The 17,805-nt window shown below is 41.8% G+C and overlaps 1 protein-coding gene across 1 annotated transcript; it reads right to left on the reverse strand.

Annotated features, from left to right (window-relative positions):
- Positions 1–456: 456 nt before the first annotated feature.
- Positions 457–17,112, reverse strand: LOC307026857 (protein broad-minded-like). Its single transcript, XM_079694995.1, is given in 13 exon segments — positions 457–527; positions 530–604; positions 1,102–1,189; positions 3,300–3,438; positions 5,133–5,203; positions 6,649–6,850; positions 9,391–9,518; positions 11,105–11,247; positions 12,402–12,491; positions 15,212–15,290; positions 15,292–15,350; positions 16,727–16,783; positions 16,786–17,112. Coding segments are annotated over 13 exon segments (1,281 nt in total). The 5' UTR covers positions 16,880–17,112; the 3' UTR covers positions 457–471.
- Between the last annotated feature and the right edge of the window lie 693 nt (positions 17,113–17,805).

A 17,805-nucleotide genomic window follows, 5' to 3' on the forward strand; every position in this document is an offset into this window, starting at 1 on the left:
TTTCGCCACTTGGAGTTCTAACCGGTTACCTTGGCAACACACTTTACCTCACATTGACTATATACAGTATTGATTGTCCTTCCTCCTTATCTTCAAACCATTTGGACGCAGACTTGCATTTCCCCATAACGATGTTGCTTAGCAACCGGCGTAAACGGACCTTTGCGTGCTATCAAGCAGTGAGCGTGAGATGTCCTGTTCAGATGACGTCCAATCCAACGGGATGCCATAAATAAACTACACAGAATCACACTACACAGCTACGCAATGATTACATTCAGGCACACTGTAGAATACAACCTCTTTGGACACTTTATATACTTATTGGAAACAAGCTACAAAATGTAATACCTTGGAAAATGCACTTTAATACTTTTTAATAGCCTTGATTTTCACCAAATTGATTTATCAACTTTTAATACTTTTTAAGACCCCGCGGACCCCCTGTATAAAGTGGCACTTTCCACCCACTCAAACACGCAGTACCTTAAGGCAGCTCCTGTCTATGGGCTCCATGGGTGTGGCCTGGGACAGACCACCCCCACCTCTTCAATCCCGCACTCGAGAACAGACCACAGCTCTACCACTAGAGCACGGACCAAACCTGCAACACAAGCCAGTGGTATCGATATGAATATGAATGTAGAAGAGACAATAGAGTTAACAGATATGGAGGGAGATAAAGAAAGGGGGAAACATGCATCTAGAGTCTCTAGCCAAATTCAAACGGTGGAAATTGTAATAAATGAGTAAACAGTTTTAATGATTTTGATTTTATTGCTTGTATGCCACTCTCTCTGCCTAAGGCATCCTTTTCCCACATGTACCTGATTATCTATGCTACTTATAAACGTGTTTCTGAAATACACATCATAATCTGATTTGCAATTCTTGTCACACAGGTACTTAAATCACATAATCCTGAAATAAAAGACACCTTATATTCAGCTTTCTTTCTCCACATATGCTGTCAGAAATGATTTGAAAAGCACGTTGTTCCCTCGGCCTCTCGATGCCTGCTTTCTGTCGACTGTTAGCATTTGTGGATACAAGCTTTAAGCATCACATCTGGCCAGTGTTTGTCTTTAAGTGCTTTAGTACCTGAAGTGTGTAAAGCTGCCACCCCTGGAGCGGTTGCTGCCACCTGTGTCACCATCACACCATATCCAAACTTCTCACAGCGGCTCACCTGCGGAAAACACAAACAGAAACACAATAATCCCCTACGTTTGTTTTGGCTTTTACAATTTTTCGATTCGGCGAGTCAAAATTGAATAGAGTTTGGAAAGGATAAACTCTGCGGGGGGGGGGGGGGAAGGAAAGGAGAATTGTAAACTTGGCATTCAGTATGCAAACTCTGCCGTGACTCTGCTAGGAAAAGCACTTAGTGACGAAGTTTAGTACGCTAAGCAGAAATTGCAAATTGATTTTTGATTGTGCCGGCCCTGCATTAATTACAACACAACTAAAAATAGACAAAATGTAATTATTTTTCCTTAACTATAGTGGAATGCAAAACGAGAGGCACAATTGCCAGAGTGCGTAAACATTGGCAGTAAATGAAGCCCACAGGGGATTGCAGTAAGACGTGCACGTGGACAATAATATGTATATGAAAGGCATATGTACGAATCAGAGTTAAACCCTGTGTGGGAGTATCTGCATGTAACACTCTCCAGGCTGTTGCATATTCCTCAGGAAATATGGCAGTGGCCTTGAGCAACAGCAGAAACAAAACACCACATCTCCTGCAGATTGACTTCGGGCTACAGATGACACATGGAAACAGAATGAATTCCGCGTTTCAAGGTGCATAATGTTCTGCAGGGTGGGATATTAGAAGATACAAAGACTAGAAATTCTGAAAGCTTGCATATTTGTATTTTACTGTTCAACAAAATACATTTTTCAGAGTAAAATTTGATTTACATTTCAAATGCAAGAGTTGTTTGTAGGGTGTTAAATACTGTATGATATTTTACCATGAGTTATTCAAACTTAGTGATGCGACATTGAATTTTCAAAAAGCTATATTTTACTTTATTTTATGCCACCGAGTTTGATAGTGGGTGTGCAGCTGTTCATCTTGCTCCATTGCTCAGGCGTCTACGCTCGATGTTTTTTGTTTCTAATCCTGCATCCTGGCTTCAGGGTTGGCTTATTGTAACTCAGTCACTGTGGGAAACAATCACCTGAGCAGTGTCATATTTCTTGCGCGCATTGATGGGATCAGGAGGGATTAAAAACAGAGCCACTGGAGATGGAGATGAAACAGTTCCACAGAAATATATCAGCACCGATGATTATCTCCTGCAGTAACGAAGTCACAATGATTTTATTCATATGAAGGTGGAAACATGATAGTTAAACTGTATAAATTAAATAGCTTACAATTTAACTTGTGCTTTTATAGAAAGAGATTCATGGGACATCTGGAATTCCTGAGTAGTAGTATCTTACATCAACTGTTGTAAAGTCAAAACACATGTCAAATAATACCACAGTTTGTGCCATTTCAGGGTGTATGCAGGAATCCTGATGAAAAAGTCAGATGTAAACCCTTTTAAGACCTTTTTAAGACCCTCTCCATATATTTTAAGACCTCATCGCCACTTTGAGTTCTAACCGGTTACCTTGGCGACACATTTTACCTCACATTGACTATATTTAGTATTGATTGTCCTTCCTCCTTATCTTCCAACCATTTGGACGCAGACTTGCATTTCCCCGTAACGATGTTGTTTAACAACCGGCGTAAACGGACCTTCGCGTGCTATCAAGCAGTGAGCGTGCGATGTCCTGTTCAGATGACGTCAAATCCAATGGGATGCCATAAATAAACTACACAGAATCACACTACACACCTACGCAATGATTACATTCAGGCAGACTGTAGAATACAACCTCTTTGGACAATTGATATACTTATTGAAAACAAGCTACTAAATGTAATACCTTGGAAAATGCTGTTTAATACTTTTTAATAGCCTTCATTTTCGCTAAATTGATTTATCAACTTTTTAAGACCCCACGGACCCCCTGGATTTAACCCTCAAATGTATTCAGGGATTACCTGCAGCGTCCAGGTGTGTATGTGGGGAGCAGGGTGAGAAATACTGATAGGCTCCAAGAAACTAGGACCAGTTGTTGGAAAAAAATCCTTAGCGTGTGCCTTAAGAAGCAGCACATATAAACTAAGTAATTAATACAAAGACAAAGTTTAGAACTCTATTATTAAAAAGGACCAAATTGAAAATAACCAAAGTCGTAGCTTCATAAAGAACGGTGTTTGTTTTCACCTGTAGTTTCTTAGTGAAGCGTGAGAACATGTAGGAGACACACTCAGTGATGGCTCCTGTCTGCTGGAGCAGCAGCAGACCTTTAGGAGTTGCAGCAAAGTTCAGCAGGCTGTCCAACAGCGTCTCCTCCCAGATGAGCCTGCTCCAAAGTCAGAGTGAAACACAGTGAGCTGTAACACAGAGTGAAAGCACTGCAAAGCAATCCCTTACACAGCGGAACAATCAAGAGAAAACTTGAAGTTGTATAGAGAGGCTAAGTCCCTCCCTTTCTGGGGGACCTCCATGGGACCTTATTTCTGAAAAATTATGTATTGAAGTCAATGGAGAGAGAAAGACTATCTTTGGATCCCGTTTGAATTGTGCCACGAATTACACATATGGTGTTTGTCAATTTAAAAGATCATTTTGAAAGTCAACATTTTTTAAATGTGTCGTGAAACTGTGAAGTTACACTTTTTTCTGTGTGAAACCGCTCAATGAACTACAACTCCCGTCTCGCACCACAAACCAAGACGGCCGTCACGTTGGCACATTTCACTTCTTTCTTTCAGAATGAGGCGAAAAGTATTAAAAGAGGTGAAAATCACTCCAAGTCTGGGCATGTTGAGAACTGTACACACACACAAGGGGAGTTAGTCAGTTCCGTGAGAGCCAGCATGCGGGACCGGGATTCTGGGATTTGTAGTCTTTCTAATTGCGTATTTTTCATAGTCTTATATTTCAACAGTTTTACGACAATTATTTTTTAAGATTGACAAACATCATATGTGTAATTTGTGGCACAATTCAAACGGGATCGAAAGATAATCTTTCTCTCTCCATTGACTTCAATACAAACTTTTTGCGAAATAAGGTCCCATGGGTCCCACCGGAAGGGGAGGGACTTCGCCTCTATATAGATGAGAGTAACACCTACGTCACTTCCGGGCGAAAATTACGGCCCCGCCCACTTTTGGGGGAAAACAACGCTGTCATTTGAATGATGGTCAATACAAATTCTGAAGTTTCTGCCAATCCGATCAGACATTTTTGAAAACCGTGGATTTTCTGATCTTCAAGGAGCCCGATCACGATGGCCAGTCAGGCAAACAATTACATTAAATCATTTGAACACGAAAATCGGGCTCGATATATGGTTACATTAAAATCAGTAGGCGAGGCTGTAATTTTCGCCGGCTGTTACTCATGAGCAAAAAGATGCTGTGTCGTTTATTGCACCTCAAACATTAAAACAAATCCAGAGTTCAGTGTTTCTGTGCTTCCTCTAAGAAGAAAGGACAGTAACAGAAGAGCTCTGTGGCTTCAGGCTCGATCGCCGTTCAAATGACAGCGTTGGTTTCCCCCAAAAGTGGGCGGGGCCGTAAAGTGACGTAGATGTTACTCTCATCTATGGACATCGATCGCCTACTGCTATATTTAACCATATATCGAGACCGATCGTCGATTTCAAACGATTGAATGTAATTGTTTGCCTGTCTGGCCATCGTAATCGGGCTCTTTGAAGATCAGAAAATCCACGGTTTTCTTACATTTCTGATCGGATTGGCAAAAACTTCAGAATTTGTATTGATCGTCATTCAAATGACAGCTTTGGTTTCCCCCAAAAGTGGGCGGAGCCGTAATTTTTGCCCGGAAGTGACGCATGTGTTACTCTCATCTATTGAACCCAATTATTGTGTCGTAATTGAATTTTCTTTATTTAAACTCAGCCCATAATTGATGAAAATGAAAAAAACTATTCTGTGTCTTTCATTTATCCAAGTGTATTCTCTGTAATAGCTGGAGTATCACAACTTACGTTTCAGCGATTTAAATAAAATACTCAAACCTTACATGTTGTGGGAGAATGTCCCAGCAGTGGCTCCAGGCACCGGTGTTGGGACCCTTTCTGACAGAGAACTGGTCTAAAAATGAAGTAAAATTAATTATTTAATTTGGGTTCTCCTTTTATTTTTCTCAGTGTTTACAAGTGTGTGGCATATCTGAAGGTTCTCCTGTGGCTCTCACTTCTTTACATTGCTATAATGTTGTTCCAACTGCCTTTTATGTTTTATCTTGATATTGCAATTCCTAATATATATTTCCCATTATCTTTGTGCATCCCTATCAAGCCAAATGAAGGCATCAGCACACTGGATTCATCTCCTTCTCCTGTGTATTAGCTTTGTTCATAAAACCTTCTGGCACCATCGAAAAACGTTTGGAAATCAGGGTCAAAACTGTCATTCTGATCAATTAAACCATTAACAGTTCTTTCCCTCGTGAACTAATTAAAAGCAACTTCATTAAGATGCCTTCCCCAATCTCGAGTTGGTGTCTTTTGATAGTGGGTGACTCTAGGTCAGCGGTGTTTTTACATTGTGTAAGACTATGTAAACAGATGTGGACTTGGATTCATGACATCTTTTAGTACATGCAGTACGTGCAAGCTGATAATTAATATTTAACAAACAATGGGCAAAAGTCATGAGGAAGTAAGTGTAAAAATAGTCTATGCTGATGCCACGATGTCTCATGAGTTCATTTCTCACGTGAATGATTTGAAAAACAGAGCAGTAAGAGGGACTGTGTGCTGAGTTTACAGATATCTAACAGACATTAATTATGTTTCCTACTAGAAGCTAGAGGCAGTTTCACTACGTCTATTTCCTCTTTGGCTGTATTCTATTAGGAGCTGTTAGGAAGTGTTTTTGGTTTCGGTTGCAGTTGTCTGTTTTGTTTTCAGTTTAGTTTTTCAGTTCAATCTATATTACTCAGATGTTGATGAATTGCTATGACAAAAGCCGCATTTTAGGACCTAAACGGAGCAGATTACAATGGTTAGTTAATTCCCTTCCATCTGCGAGCAGCGTTGGCACTTCTCTTCTCGCTGCACTGAATGAATGAAGAGAGAACACGGCATTCATCAAGCAAATGAAACATGACAGGAGTATTCTAGCCAGTGAAACTCATAATTAGACATGGGCACCCCTCCATTAGATATTCTCGTAACACATATTGAAATGGAACTTTTATCTACCATCTCTTACTATGTGTTTATGGAGGGGATTAGTCAGGCAGTGCTCACTGAGAGAGGATCTAATGTCTTACATGTGCACAGTCAGCCTGTAATAAACAATCAATTCTATACAGCAACACCAGATTTATGATGCTAAGTTGTTTTTATAATGTGATAATAATTTCGATTTGTATTCTTTTTTGCCTTAAGTACTTTTAAACTGCAAGGAGAATTTTACAAAACAAACAAGTTTCCCAAATGAGTTTCCAAAGAATTGTTAAGCTGATATTAAACCACTTCAAATCAGATTGGAAATCCAATACATTGAGTTTTTGAATGTAAACACTTGACCTTTTTCCATGCAGCAGCGACCGCTTTGTGCAGGCCGTAGGTTCGGAGGACCTGCAGACCCTCACAGGTGTTGTACATCTGCCGGCAGACGAAGATAAAGGCTCCACACCATGTTTGGGACATGTCAGAGTCACTCAGGGAGGACAGCTCCTTCTCCAGCAGCATGAGGGTGAACTGCACGATGACATGGGCAGGACAAGTTCTGAAGAGGGAGAACAAACAAAGAGAAATATTCTGATTTTCACATGTGACAGCTTGCACATGTCCGGCAGTGGCTCAGCCAGTAGGGGCTTGGACTGGGAGCTGTAGGGTCGCTGGTTCAAGTCCCCGATCAGACCTAAAATATGGAGCGTGGACTGCTACTTGGAGAGGTCCCAGTTCACCCCCTGCCGTGGTGCCCTTGAGCAAGGCACCGGACTGGATAAAGTGTTTAATAACCTAATTATAAACCCTTAATGAATCATTCATAAGGGTAATCTTATTGTAAAGTGGTACCCAAAAAGCATAATAGCGCCTCGTTAAATTATAAAAATGACAAAAGGCCTGATAGTACAAGCCCCTTGGTCTTTAAGATGCTGATTTTGTAGCATAAGTACAAGAACTAATGGAATTACAACAATTATAACAGGATACAAAATGTGTGTGCAGGGCCACTGAGTGCCCTGAACATCTTTTTTGCTGTAATTTGAGAAGATACATCCTCAGTGACTGACAAATGAAGCTCAGCGTAAATTCAACCAGGAAGACCGTCTTTACTCTTCATTTACTATTCCCATGTAACTACTCTCTCTCCTCTCAATAAGTGATCGGGGGCGTCACTCTCCAGCTTAACCAATCACTTCGCTCTATTCCCAAGAGCCTATCATAGCGCTCAGCCAAACCTTTTAAGTCTGCTCTCCCCCTCTGACAGCTGTCATTTCAGGTGACTCTACGCGAACCCTCCTCAACTCCCCTTTCACCTCCTGTGCCTCTGAATCCAGGGTCAAGCTGAGCCCCTCCCCTTCAGACCGACTCCAACTATCCATTCACCACCACCAGGGTCAAGCTAAACCCCTCCCCTTCAGACCGACCCCAACTATCCATTCACCACCACCAGGGTCAAGCTAAGCCCCTCCCCTTCAGACCGACCCCAACTATCCATTCACCACCACCAGGGTCAAGCTAAGCCCCTCCCCTTCAGACCGACCCCAACTATCCATTCACCACCACCAGGGTCAAGCTAAGCCCCTCCCCTTCAGACCGACCCCAACTATCCATTCACAACCACCAGGGTCAAGCTAAGCCCCTCCTCTTCAGACCGACCCCAACTATCCATTCACCACCACCAGGGTCAAGCTAAGCCCCTCCCCTTCAGACCGACCCCAACTATCTATTCTCCACCACCAGAGCCAAGCTAAGCCCCTCCCCTTCAGACCGACCCCAACTATCCATTCTCCACGACCAGGATCAAGCTAAGCCCCTCCCCTTCAGACCGACCCCAACTATCCATTCACCACCACCAGGGTCAAGCTAAGCCACTCCCCTTCAGACCGACCACAACTATCCATTCACCACCACCAGGGTCAAGCTAAGCCCCTCCCCTTCAGACTGACCCCAACTATCCATTCACCACCACCAGGGTCAAGCTAAGCCACTCCCCTTCAGACCGACCACAACTATCCATTCACAACCACCAGGGTCAAGCTAAGCCCCTCCCCTTCAGACCGACCCCAACTATCCATTCACCACCACCAGGGTCAAGCTAAGCCCCTCCCCTTCAGACCGACCCCAACTATCCATTCACCACCACCAGGATCAAGCTAAGCCCCTCCCCTTCAGACCGACCCAACTATCCATTCACCACCACCAGGCTCAAGCTAAGCCCCTCCCCTTCAGACCGACCCCAACTATTTATTCTCCACCACCAGGGTCAAGCTAAGCCCCTCCCCTTCAGACCGACCCCAACTATCCATTCACCACCACCAGGGTCAAGCTAAGCCCCTCCCCTTCAGACCGACCCCAACTATCCATTCACCACCACCGGGATCAAGCTAAGCCCCTCCCCTTCAGACCGACCCCAACTATTTATTCTCCACCACCAGGGTCAAGCTAAGCCCCTCCCCTTCAGACCGACCCCAACTATCCATTCTCCACGACCAGGGTCAAGCTAAGCCCCTCCCCTTCAGACCGACCCCAACTATCCATTCACCACCACCAGGCTCAAGCTAAGCCCCTGCCCTTCAGACCGACCCCAACTATTTATTCTCCACCACCAGGGTCAAGCTAAACCCCTCCCCTTCAGACCGACCACAACTATCCATTCATCCACCACCAGGGTCAAGCTAAGCCCCTCCCCTACAGACCGACCCCAACTATCCATTCACCACCACCAGGGTCAAGCTAAGCCCCTCCCCTTCAGACCGACCACAACTATCCATTCTCCACCACCAGGGTCTAGACCCCGGGGGGTTTCATCGGATCGGTTCTCCCCTCCCGAATGATACTTCCTGCACAACGGGGCCTAATCGCCAAAATCACCATTACATTAATTTGTGTATCTCTGCAATAAATATGTATTCTTACATCAAAACCGTCTCTCCTGATTGAACAGGTCTAATCTGCTTTATGTGCACAACCAGGTGGATTTGATATGCCACCTTTACTCTGGAGTGTTCTTGCCAAGTCAGAAAAGATATATGTAATTTATTCATTACCATCAAAGATAAAGATAGTATGTATCATAATTCAATCACGCTCTCTCACCTCTCATTGTTGGATACAAGCAGATTCTTCTCATATAGGAAGAGAGATAATCCTCTGTCGGTGTTTGCGATGCGAGCCAGAACATCAGCGATCAGAGGCAGTGTTGCTGCCGGAGATTTTAATTTCACCTGCAAACCGTAGAGAATAAACAGACAAAATGACACAACTGCTTCAGAAAGTCAAATCCCAGATGAATAGGTGTTGTAAATTAAAATACCATAATCTCTGGAACAGAAAAGCTATTATAAACGTATGAGCAATGCTTCCACAATTTCAAACTATTTTTCAGAGAATGATGGATGACAATTATCTGTCCAGCTGTGAAAAGTGAACAGCTGACATGAAACACTTTAGGACTCAGATGTGGTGTTTGAATCAAGGTTTGGAGGAATGGTTGAGGTTAGACCGTGCCTTTATAATCAATATTAGGATTCATGTTAGGGAAATATCTTGAAGGTAAATGTTGGAAAATGGACGGTAAGAGTATGATAAATCATTTATCAGACTGAAAAAGCCATGTTCTAATATGACTTCTGACTTTTTTACCCTGGAAGTAAAAGTCTTTGAAATATAATATACATTAATACAAAGCTACAAACCAACATGTTTGTGACATAAAAGGATCCACTGCTATATAGGCTTTGTCATTAAAAAATACATTTCAATCATTCTCAAATAAACAAACAGTTTTCAGTTTTACAACCCTGGCATTCAAACTCCAATTTTGAAAAAGGGTATACGTATTTATCTATACAGTCCAAGAATCGTAGTTGTAGTTTCTACAACTTATCTGGTTTCTATTCTTCTCACAACAGTGCGTACTGTAAATATTTAAAAGGTCACCTAGTATGCAAAATTCATTTTTTCTCATCTTCTCTACATAAAGATGTGTCCCCTCTTCTCCATGTCTCTTCTACATCAACATGTGTCCCCTCTTCTTCATGTCTCTTCTACATCAACATGTGTCCCCTCTTCTCCATGTCTCTTCTACATCAACATGTGTCCCCTCTTCTTCATGTCTCTTCTACATCAACATGTGTCCCCTCTTCTTCATGTCTCTTCTACATCAACATGTGTCCCCTCTTCTCCATGTCTCTTCTACATCAACATGTGTCCCCTCTTCTTCATGTCTCTTCTACATCAACACGTGTCCCCTCTTCTCCATGTCTCTTCTACATCAACATGTGTCCCCTCTTCTCCATGTCTCTTCTACATCAACATGTGTCCCCTCTGTGTAAAGAGACTCTGAAAGTTTCAGGAACAAAGATTCTCTCTCTTTTTGATCCATTTCTATAAAACCTGTCTGAAAATGAGCTGATCAGATTTTGGCCACTTTATGATGTCATAACGATGTGTTGTCTTGTGTAACCATTAGCCAATTAGCAACCAAGGTAACCCCCCCCCCACCTTATCACCTGAATCTCCTCCTAGAGCACCATTGAGTTCTTTGTAACCAAATCTCTCTCAGAGGGGCGTGGGGAGGGGCTCCTTATTTTCATCTAAAGTAACAGACAGAGAATCAGCACTTTGGAAACAGGGCTGAAACAGAGGGGATTATGGGTAATGTTGCAATGATCTGTTTGGTGTTTGGAGCCAAACACTTCAGAGACATGTTTTCTATATATCTATCTGAGACCTTTAATATATTGATGAAAAACAGTATGATAGGGGACCTTTAAAGTATGTCAGTGTGTGTTTAGTGTGAGCGTTTCACCTGCTGTCCATTGAGCAGAGCGATGACAGGAGCCAGCAGCGTCTCTATGACAGCGGTCTGGTGGAGACACTCTGCAGCGCTCTCTGTCCTCTCACACAGCATCCACAGCACCTCCATCGCCAGACAGCTGGGCGTCAGCGAGTCTAACACACACACATTTAACTGAATTATACAATACATCTTAGAATATTTATATCCTTTAACCTGACACTAAACACATTGTCTGGCTAGTCCACCGGACTGGTCGATAACCTGGAATCAAGTTTTGGAAAGACACCCATACCAAAGCTGCTGGAGGCTTGAGGGGTGTTATATATTTAAACAGTTTTTTCTAGACGCATACAACTTTACACCTGTCAATGTGAGTTCGACTTGAATTCTGGATGCATTTTTTATGTACAGTATCAATCAGATCACCTAGGACACAGGTATATTAAGAAATCTATGACCAAATGTCCCACTCATATACACTTAGTCAAGAACTGTACTGGTTCATGTCCTGAACGGATGAAAATAGAGAGTGCCAGATCACCTCTTAGGCACTGCCTTGCTAAATCTACCTCCAAAACATTTTTGAAACATTCATCTCCATTGGATAGAATGCAGAAGTTCAAATTAACTAGAAAGAAATCATTTAAAATTGTCATTTAAATAAAATCATTACTTTGGAAAAACATAAAAAGGCTGTTGTTAGAACATCGCAAAAGTCTCATTCTTGTTGAAAATGTTTTGTATTTCTACATAAATATTGCCTAAAGGGTTAGGGTTAGGGTTAGGGTTAGGGTTAGGGTTAGGGTTCGGGTTAGGGTTCGGGCTCCTACATTTTGTGCAATCTCTGACATTTTCATTGCATTATGTAACATCATGATACTATTCAGAATACACCATCACAAGGGGTGCAGCTGATCGTCATCAGACCGCAGGTGAAATATTGATATGTAACTATGACTTGCTCCGCGTGACTCTCTGCTGCAGCAGCCAAAAGAGAGATGATCCTTCTCTGACAAAGTCAAGCCAGGGGACACTATCGATCACTGGCAGGGAGCGTTGCTGTAGTGTACTTCATGAGAATTAATGGGGCAATAAAGCAAGGTCATCCAGGAGACAACCAGAAAAAGTCTATGACTCAGTACAAGGTTAAGAGATAAAAGATATGGGTCTAAGGAATGCGGTTCCGCCTCATAGGGAGGGTCACCGTGTTCCTGCTGATCCCAGACTCTCAGTCTGCTCAAGAAAACAGGGAGGAAGTCGAAACGCTGTGACGCATTTGATCCAGCGTGAGTGTGTGTGGCCTCACCTGTGTGTGAGGGGTCACTGTGCAGGGGTTTGGGGTGTTGGTACACGATGTTAATCAGGATGACCACCAGGTCTGTCAGGCTGACTGGATCTGAAACAACATGATGAATGAGATGAATCACTCTGGTTACTCAGTGTACAGAGGGTTAGGGTTTCTTTTGGGAAGGAAATAGTTGAAGTTACTTATTGCACTGCTGGCTCATCATTTTATCTCCGGGATGAGTTTCAGTAAATGTGTGTTTTCTTTATATTTCCAGCAAAATGATGATTAAATATTAACTTTTTAATTAGTTTCTAAAGCAAAAAATTTCAAACTTCTGCTGGTTCAAAGGTCTTAAGTGTTAATATTGTTCCCTTTTCTAAGTTGTATAGCACAAGACACCTTTCACCGTGTTGAAGGAACCTTGGTACTGTACCTTAAGGGTGCTCTGAAAATATAGAAAACATGATTAACTAAATCACATTTAAATGTATTTAAGCAGCTTCAGTGTCTATGAGAGAGCAAACAGTACAGTTACAGTTTAATCAAAATCAATTGGCAAAATTAGGAAATAAGGATTTAACATAAATAGAGAAAATATCCTAAAACATGTGGACATTTCATTAAAAAAAATTAAACTGCAATTAAAACCTGTTTAGGAACTGACACATTACATTACATGTCATTTGTTAGACGCTTTTATTCAAAGCGACTTACATACATTCAATACTGTGGACAATCCCCACAGGAGCAATTTGGGGTGAAGTGTCTCAGGGACACAACGACATGCTGACTGCAGTGGGACTCAAACTTGCTACCCCCTGATTCGAAGTCCATCACACTATCCACTGAGCCACAGCCTCCTCCATGACACATAAGCGTGCCGACCTGATCCAGGTGCCCACTTAAAACAAGGTTTGGAGGTAATAGGCCTCCACCCGAGCAATGTGTCACATTTCAATATGAGCTGCTCTTACGTCAGAGTTAATTGCCTACAGAATGCCATGGAACAAGAGTCATGTATTGCTAAATAATTGACGAAGACCATGAGTCTGTTTTAATGGTTCACCTATGTATCATTCACGGCGTTACATAACGTTTTTGGTGATTAAGACGGGCGGAGGGATCGATGATGGGGTCAGACGGGAAAGAGGAGGGAGTGGCACTAAGAGTAAAATTATCAGACGCATTGCAACATGAGATTATCTGCTGTAAAGATTAAAAAGGGGCAGTTTTGTTGGGGGCAATAAACTATAAAAACAGATGTTTTTCTATTTAACTCTGCGTCAGTCATTTGAACCATGTGTGGATTCTGCAGTTGCCAACAATGGACCATACACAGTATTCAGGTCTTTGATTAGACATTAAAAGAATAGAGTTAGATAAGGGATGGACCTCACGTTAGTATTTCTATGGTTAATAATGGTTAGCTTAGCACAAAGACTAAAACCAAGGGGAAATAAGGTGGCACATTCCTCATATTCAAAGTGTTCGATTAAATGTATTTAATCTGTACAAAAAAAAAAAATGTAAAAAAAAAAAAACGTTTTTATAACAGATTATTTGTTGGATTTTTTCTTAAACAGATTACGCAATAAAATATAATGTAACTTGCATGTTACAGGACGGATATAAGAGGTTTTTAAAAGTCTTATCGTCTAACCCTCAACAAACTTTTCCTTTAACTACCGTACAATATTGTACCTTATAAAACGGCCAAGTCAAATCAAGCAATCTGATTGGTTCTTAGCCGTGATATATGAGCATATATCAGAATCGTAGTTACTTTTCACAAGTCATGTATCCCTCCGCCTCTGAGAAAAAGCTACAACTGTTACAACTGTTACATTACGTCCGTTACGAAACGAACTAACTAACAATCGTTGTGTGGCGCAGTGGGTTGTGCGTTGGTGTTTGGATCAAGGGGGCACAGGTTCAAACCCCACTGCAGTCAGCATGTCGTTGTGTCCCTGAGACACTTCACCCAAAATTGCTCCTGTGGGGATTTTCCACAGTATTGAGTGTTGGATAAAAGCGTCTAACATGTAATGTAATGTAACAAAGCTTAAGATGGAAACATTTAAGGTTAACTTCGACCTCCGGGGGGGGGTCTTACTAATGGAGGAGTGGATTGAGCAGTGCCTATCTCCAGAAAAAAAGCACCTAAACGACGGCATGCAGAGCTCCGTGAAGAGCAGGTAGACCAACTGGAAAAGTAGCACCATTCAAAACTTTCTGATGCAGGTCTTGAAACAAAGCAGAGAAATGATGACCGTTAGTGGCCACAGGTCTGAAAGCTCTCTCCAGAGCTACTGGGACCGGAGAAAGTGGAGCAATATTCTCGCCACGCCAAGCAACAGCCTAGAACAACCTCAACCTATACAAGTGACCACGTTAGCCATTCTACTGATGCTGGACAGTTTTTCAGTGGCTGCACAATAAACGGCAAAACACAAATGAATGTAAATATCTAGCCAAATAATCGATCAACGCTCTCTGTCTAATATGTTCGTGTTGTTTTGTGCAGAAGGCAAAGGAGGGACTATTTCATTTTGAATATCCTTATTTACTAATAAAAACTATTTAAATTAGAGTGTGTATTTTTCTCTCATATTGCCACATTTGGTAACCGTTTTATAAAAGCAATAGCTCACTTCATTATATCACAGCTAAAGGGCGTGGTTCAGTTCGGCCCGACGCGAAGCGGCCTGTCGTGAGCTATTGCTTAATTATACTGCCTTTAGTGAAGATGTCAAGCAAGAATGTAAACATTAAAACCCACATGCTTTTGATTGATCTAAAACAGCTTACAGAACAGTGTCGTTGTGTACCTTTGCGCTTCTTCACTGTGATGGGAAAGAGCTTCCTGCCGTTGGTGTAGATGAGTAGTTTCCCCAGGACACACAGCGATGTGGACGAAGAAAGCATACTCAATCTCTGTTCCCGTGTAAACACTCCTCTGGACTGAGCCTGACACATGACAGAGACAAGGGCCCACATAGTGTTGATAGTATTAAAGATGATGGAAAGAGCAAAGCTAACACCTTTTCCGTCACATGGCTAATTCTCGTTTACAACTTTGTTAGGTGTTGCAAAAGAAATATTTCAAATAAAAAGGGTAATAGTCTTGCACGACCAAAAGGTGCATCCACAAGAGAAAGGGTCAAATTCTGATAAGCAAAGATGTTGTTTCTGTTGATCTTATTTCAGTTACAAATGAAAATATTCATACAAAATAAAAAGTTATTCTATTGTAATATTTAAACTACTTTTCATTGGCCCAAGATGAATGCCCCTGCTGTGGTGGACAGAAAGTGTAAAGACATTTCATACAGCGGCTGTAATGGAAGGAGATTGACGAATGAAAAACACCCTCAGGGCCTCCGAGGTGCAGAACATCTAAAGCAAGCTCAGCTTATTATTTTATGAGGAGTGTATCAGTGGCGGGGAGGCAGCGTACCTCCAGTCAACAAAGACAAGGTCAAAGTGTTCGCTCTCAAGGAAGCAGCTGCTCCAGGAGATAACTCACCGACACACACTTTCCCTTAGCCCATCTCCAGCTACACTCACTCTTTTTAAGCATTTTACCATCAATCTATATTACTCTAAATGTTAATATTGCAAATGATCATGTAAACAAAAAACTATCTCTTGTATTATTTGTTACAAGACATTTGTATTACCCTCATCCAGAACTTGAGTTACTTACTGTTCAAACAAACCTACTATACAAATGCTTTTTGTGCATGTCAATGGTCTGCAGAGGCTTAATTCCCAGAGTTCCTCTCACACACACACTCCCCCCACCTGCCTGAAACGACTCAGTGACATCACTATGTAACACTTGCACTTTCATTGGCTAGCGCTCCAACACATTGCATGTGATACGCTAAGGGGCGGGACATCTCTAAGCAGTCGACCAATCACAATAGAGCTGTCATCAACCTCCCATTATTCCCTTGGCTTTATCTTTTGTATCCCTTTTTGTTTTCATTTCTTTCTGTTTAATGCTCCTCTCTGCTTTCCTCTGTTTCTACAACAACAGGAACAGCATGTGTTAACAAAAGAGAATAAATAAATGATGACAGCGAAGACTAGGTAGGTAAAAATACAATTAACACCCACAGGCTTCAAATGAAGCATTACTTTCTCATTAGGCGCTCTCAGTAGCTCAGCCTGAGTGTATTATATTTTGGTTTGTTTCACAGCACACATTAAATCAGCATTACTGCAAATGTGTTGATGTTAACCACACAGAGTGAGAGTGGAAACTGTTATCCAGATATGCCTGAGAAAGTACATAAACCTGTTGAGGAAATCATGAGTTTATGGTCTGTTTAACTCACCGGGTTCCTGCCACTCCGCTGACTGGGGATCAGTTTCATTTGTTACATGTTCACAGATTCAGTGTAATGGATACACTGCTGAAGGGCTGCTACAATCTGAAGAAGAAAAAGATTTGAATGCAATGTGGTTGCTGTAAACACCTGATTGGTCATGACAACTGCTAATCTCCTTCGACTCTTATCGAACCCTTTAATCAAAATTCATTTGAATCTTAATCCCGAAGCACTGGAGGGGATTTGAATGCACTGCAACGCAAGAGTGGTTTAGGCTCAGAGTGCTTGGAAGAGTTATTGACATTTACTTTAGAGAAGGTTTCAGGGGTGATTCATCAGTAACCCTCTCTAGAGTCAGAGAGAGAGCACAGAGGGAGGTTTAGGATTAAACAATCAATGTGTAAATGTCAAAGTGACTCTAAAATCTTTTGTGCCCCTTTATATTGATCTCACACACACACACACACACACACACACACACACACACACACACACACACACACACACACACACACACACACACACACACACACACACACACACACACACACACACACACACACACACACACACACACACACACACACACACACACACACATGAATAGGAATGTTATTGTAATGGTTTCAGTGAAATGCAGCCAGTCTTTTGAAGAATCCACCATCTGTGTTATTCTGAATACATACAGTATCTTGGTTACAGTAAAGGTAGGAACTAAAACTGAAATGTGGAATTTTTTCTGGGGTCTAAAGATGAAAATCAAAGAAGTCTGAATTTGAACTTTGCCGTGTTATTTTCCATACCTTTTCCTATAGCTCATGCTGTGTGATTGAGTTTGTGTGGTGATGTGAAGCAGCTTAATGAAAGCCTAATTTACTCAAATCGACGATTTCTACCAAAGTAGATACTCAACTTTGGTAGAAATCTTTGAGTTTTCAATTTGAAAAAAAAATGTCCATGAGACAACTATGTTTTATTTAGTTGTTCCTGCACTACCTACCACTGCAACATAAACACACTGCCCACACTGCCCTGTTTTGTATTAATGTAAATACTGCATTTCTTGGCCCAACTCCTGATTTGGT

Source organism: Notothenia rossii, assembly GCF_949606895.1.
Source record: "Notothenia rossii genome assembly, contig: scaffold_579, whole genome shotgun sequence".
NCBI classification, from domain to species: Eukaryota; Metazoa; Chordata; class Actinopteri; order Perciformes; family Nototheniidae; genus Notothenia; species Notothenia rossii.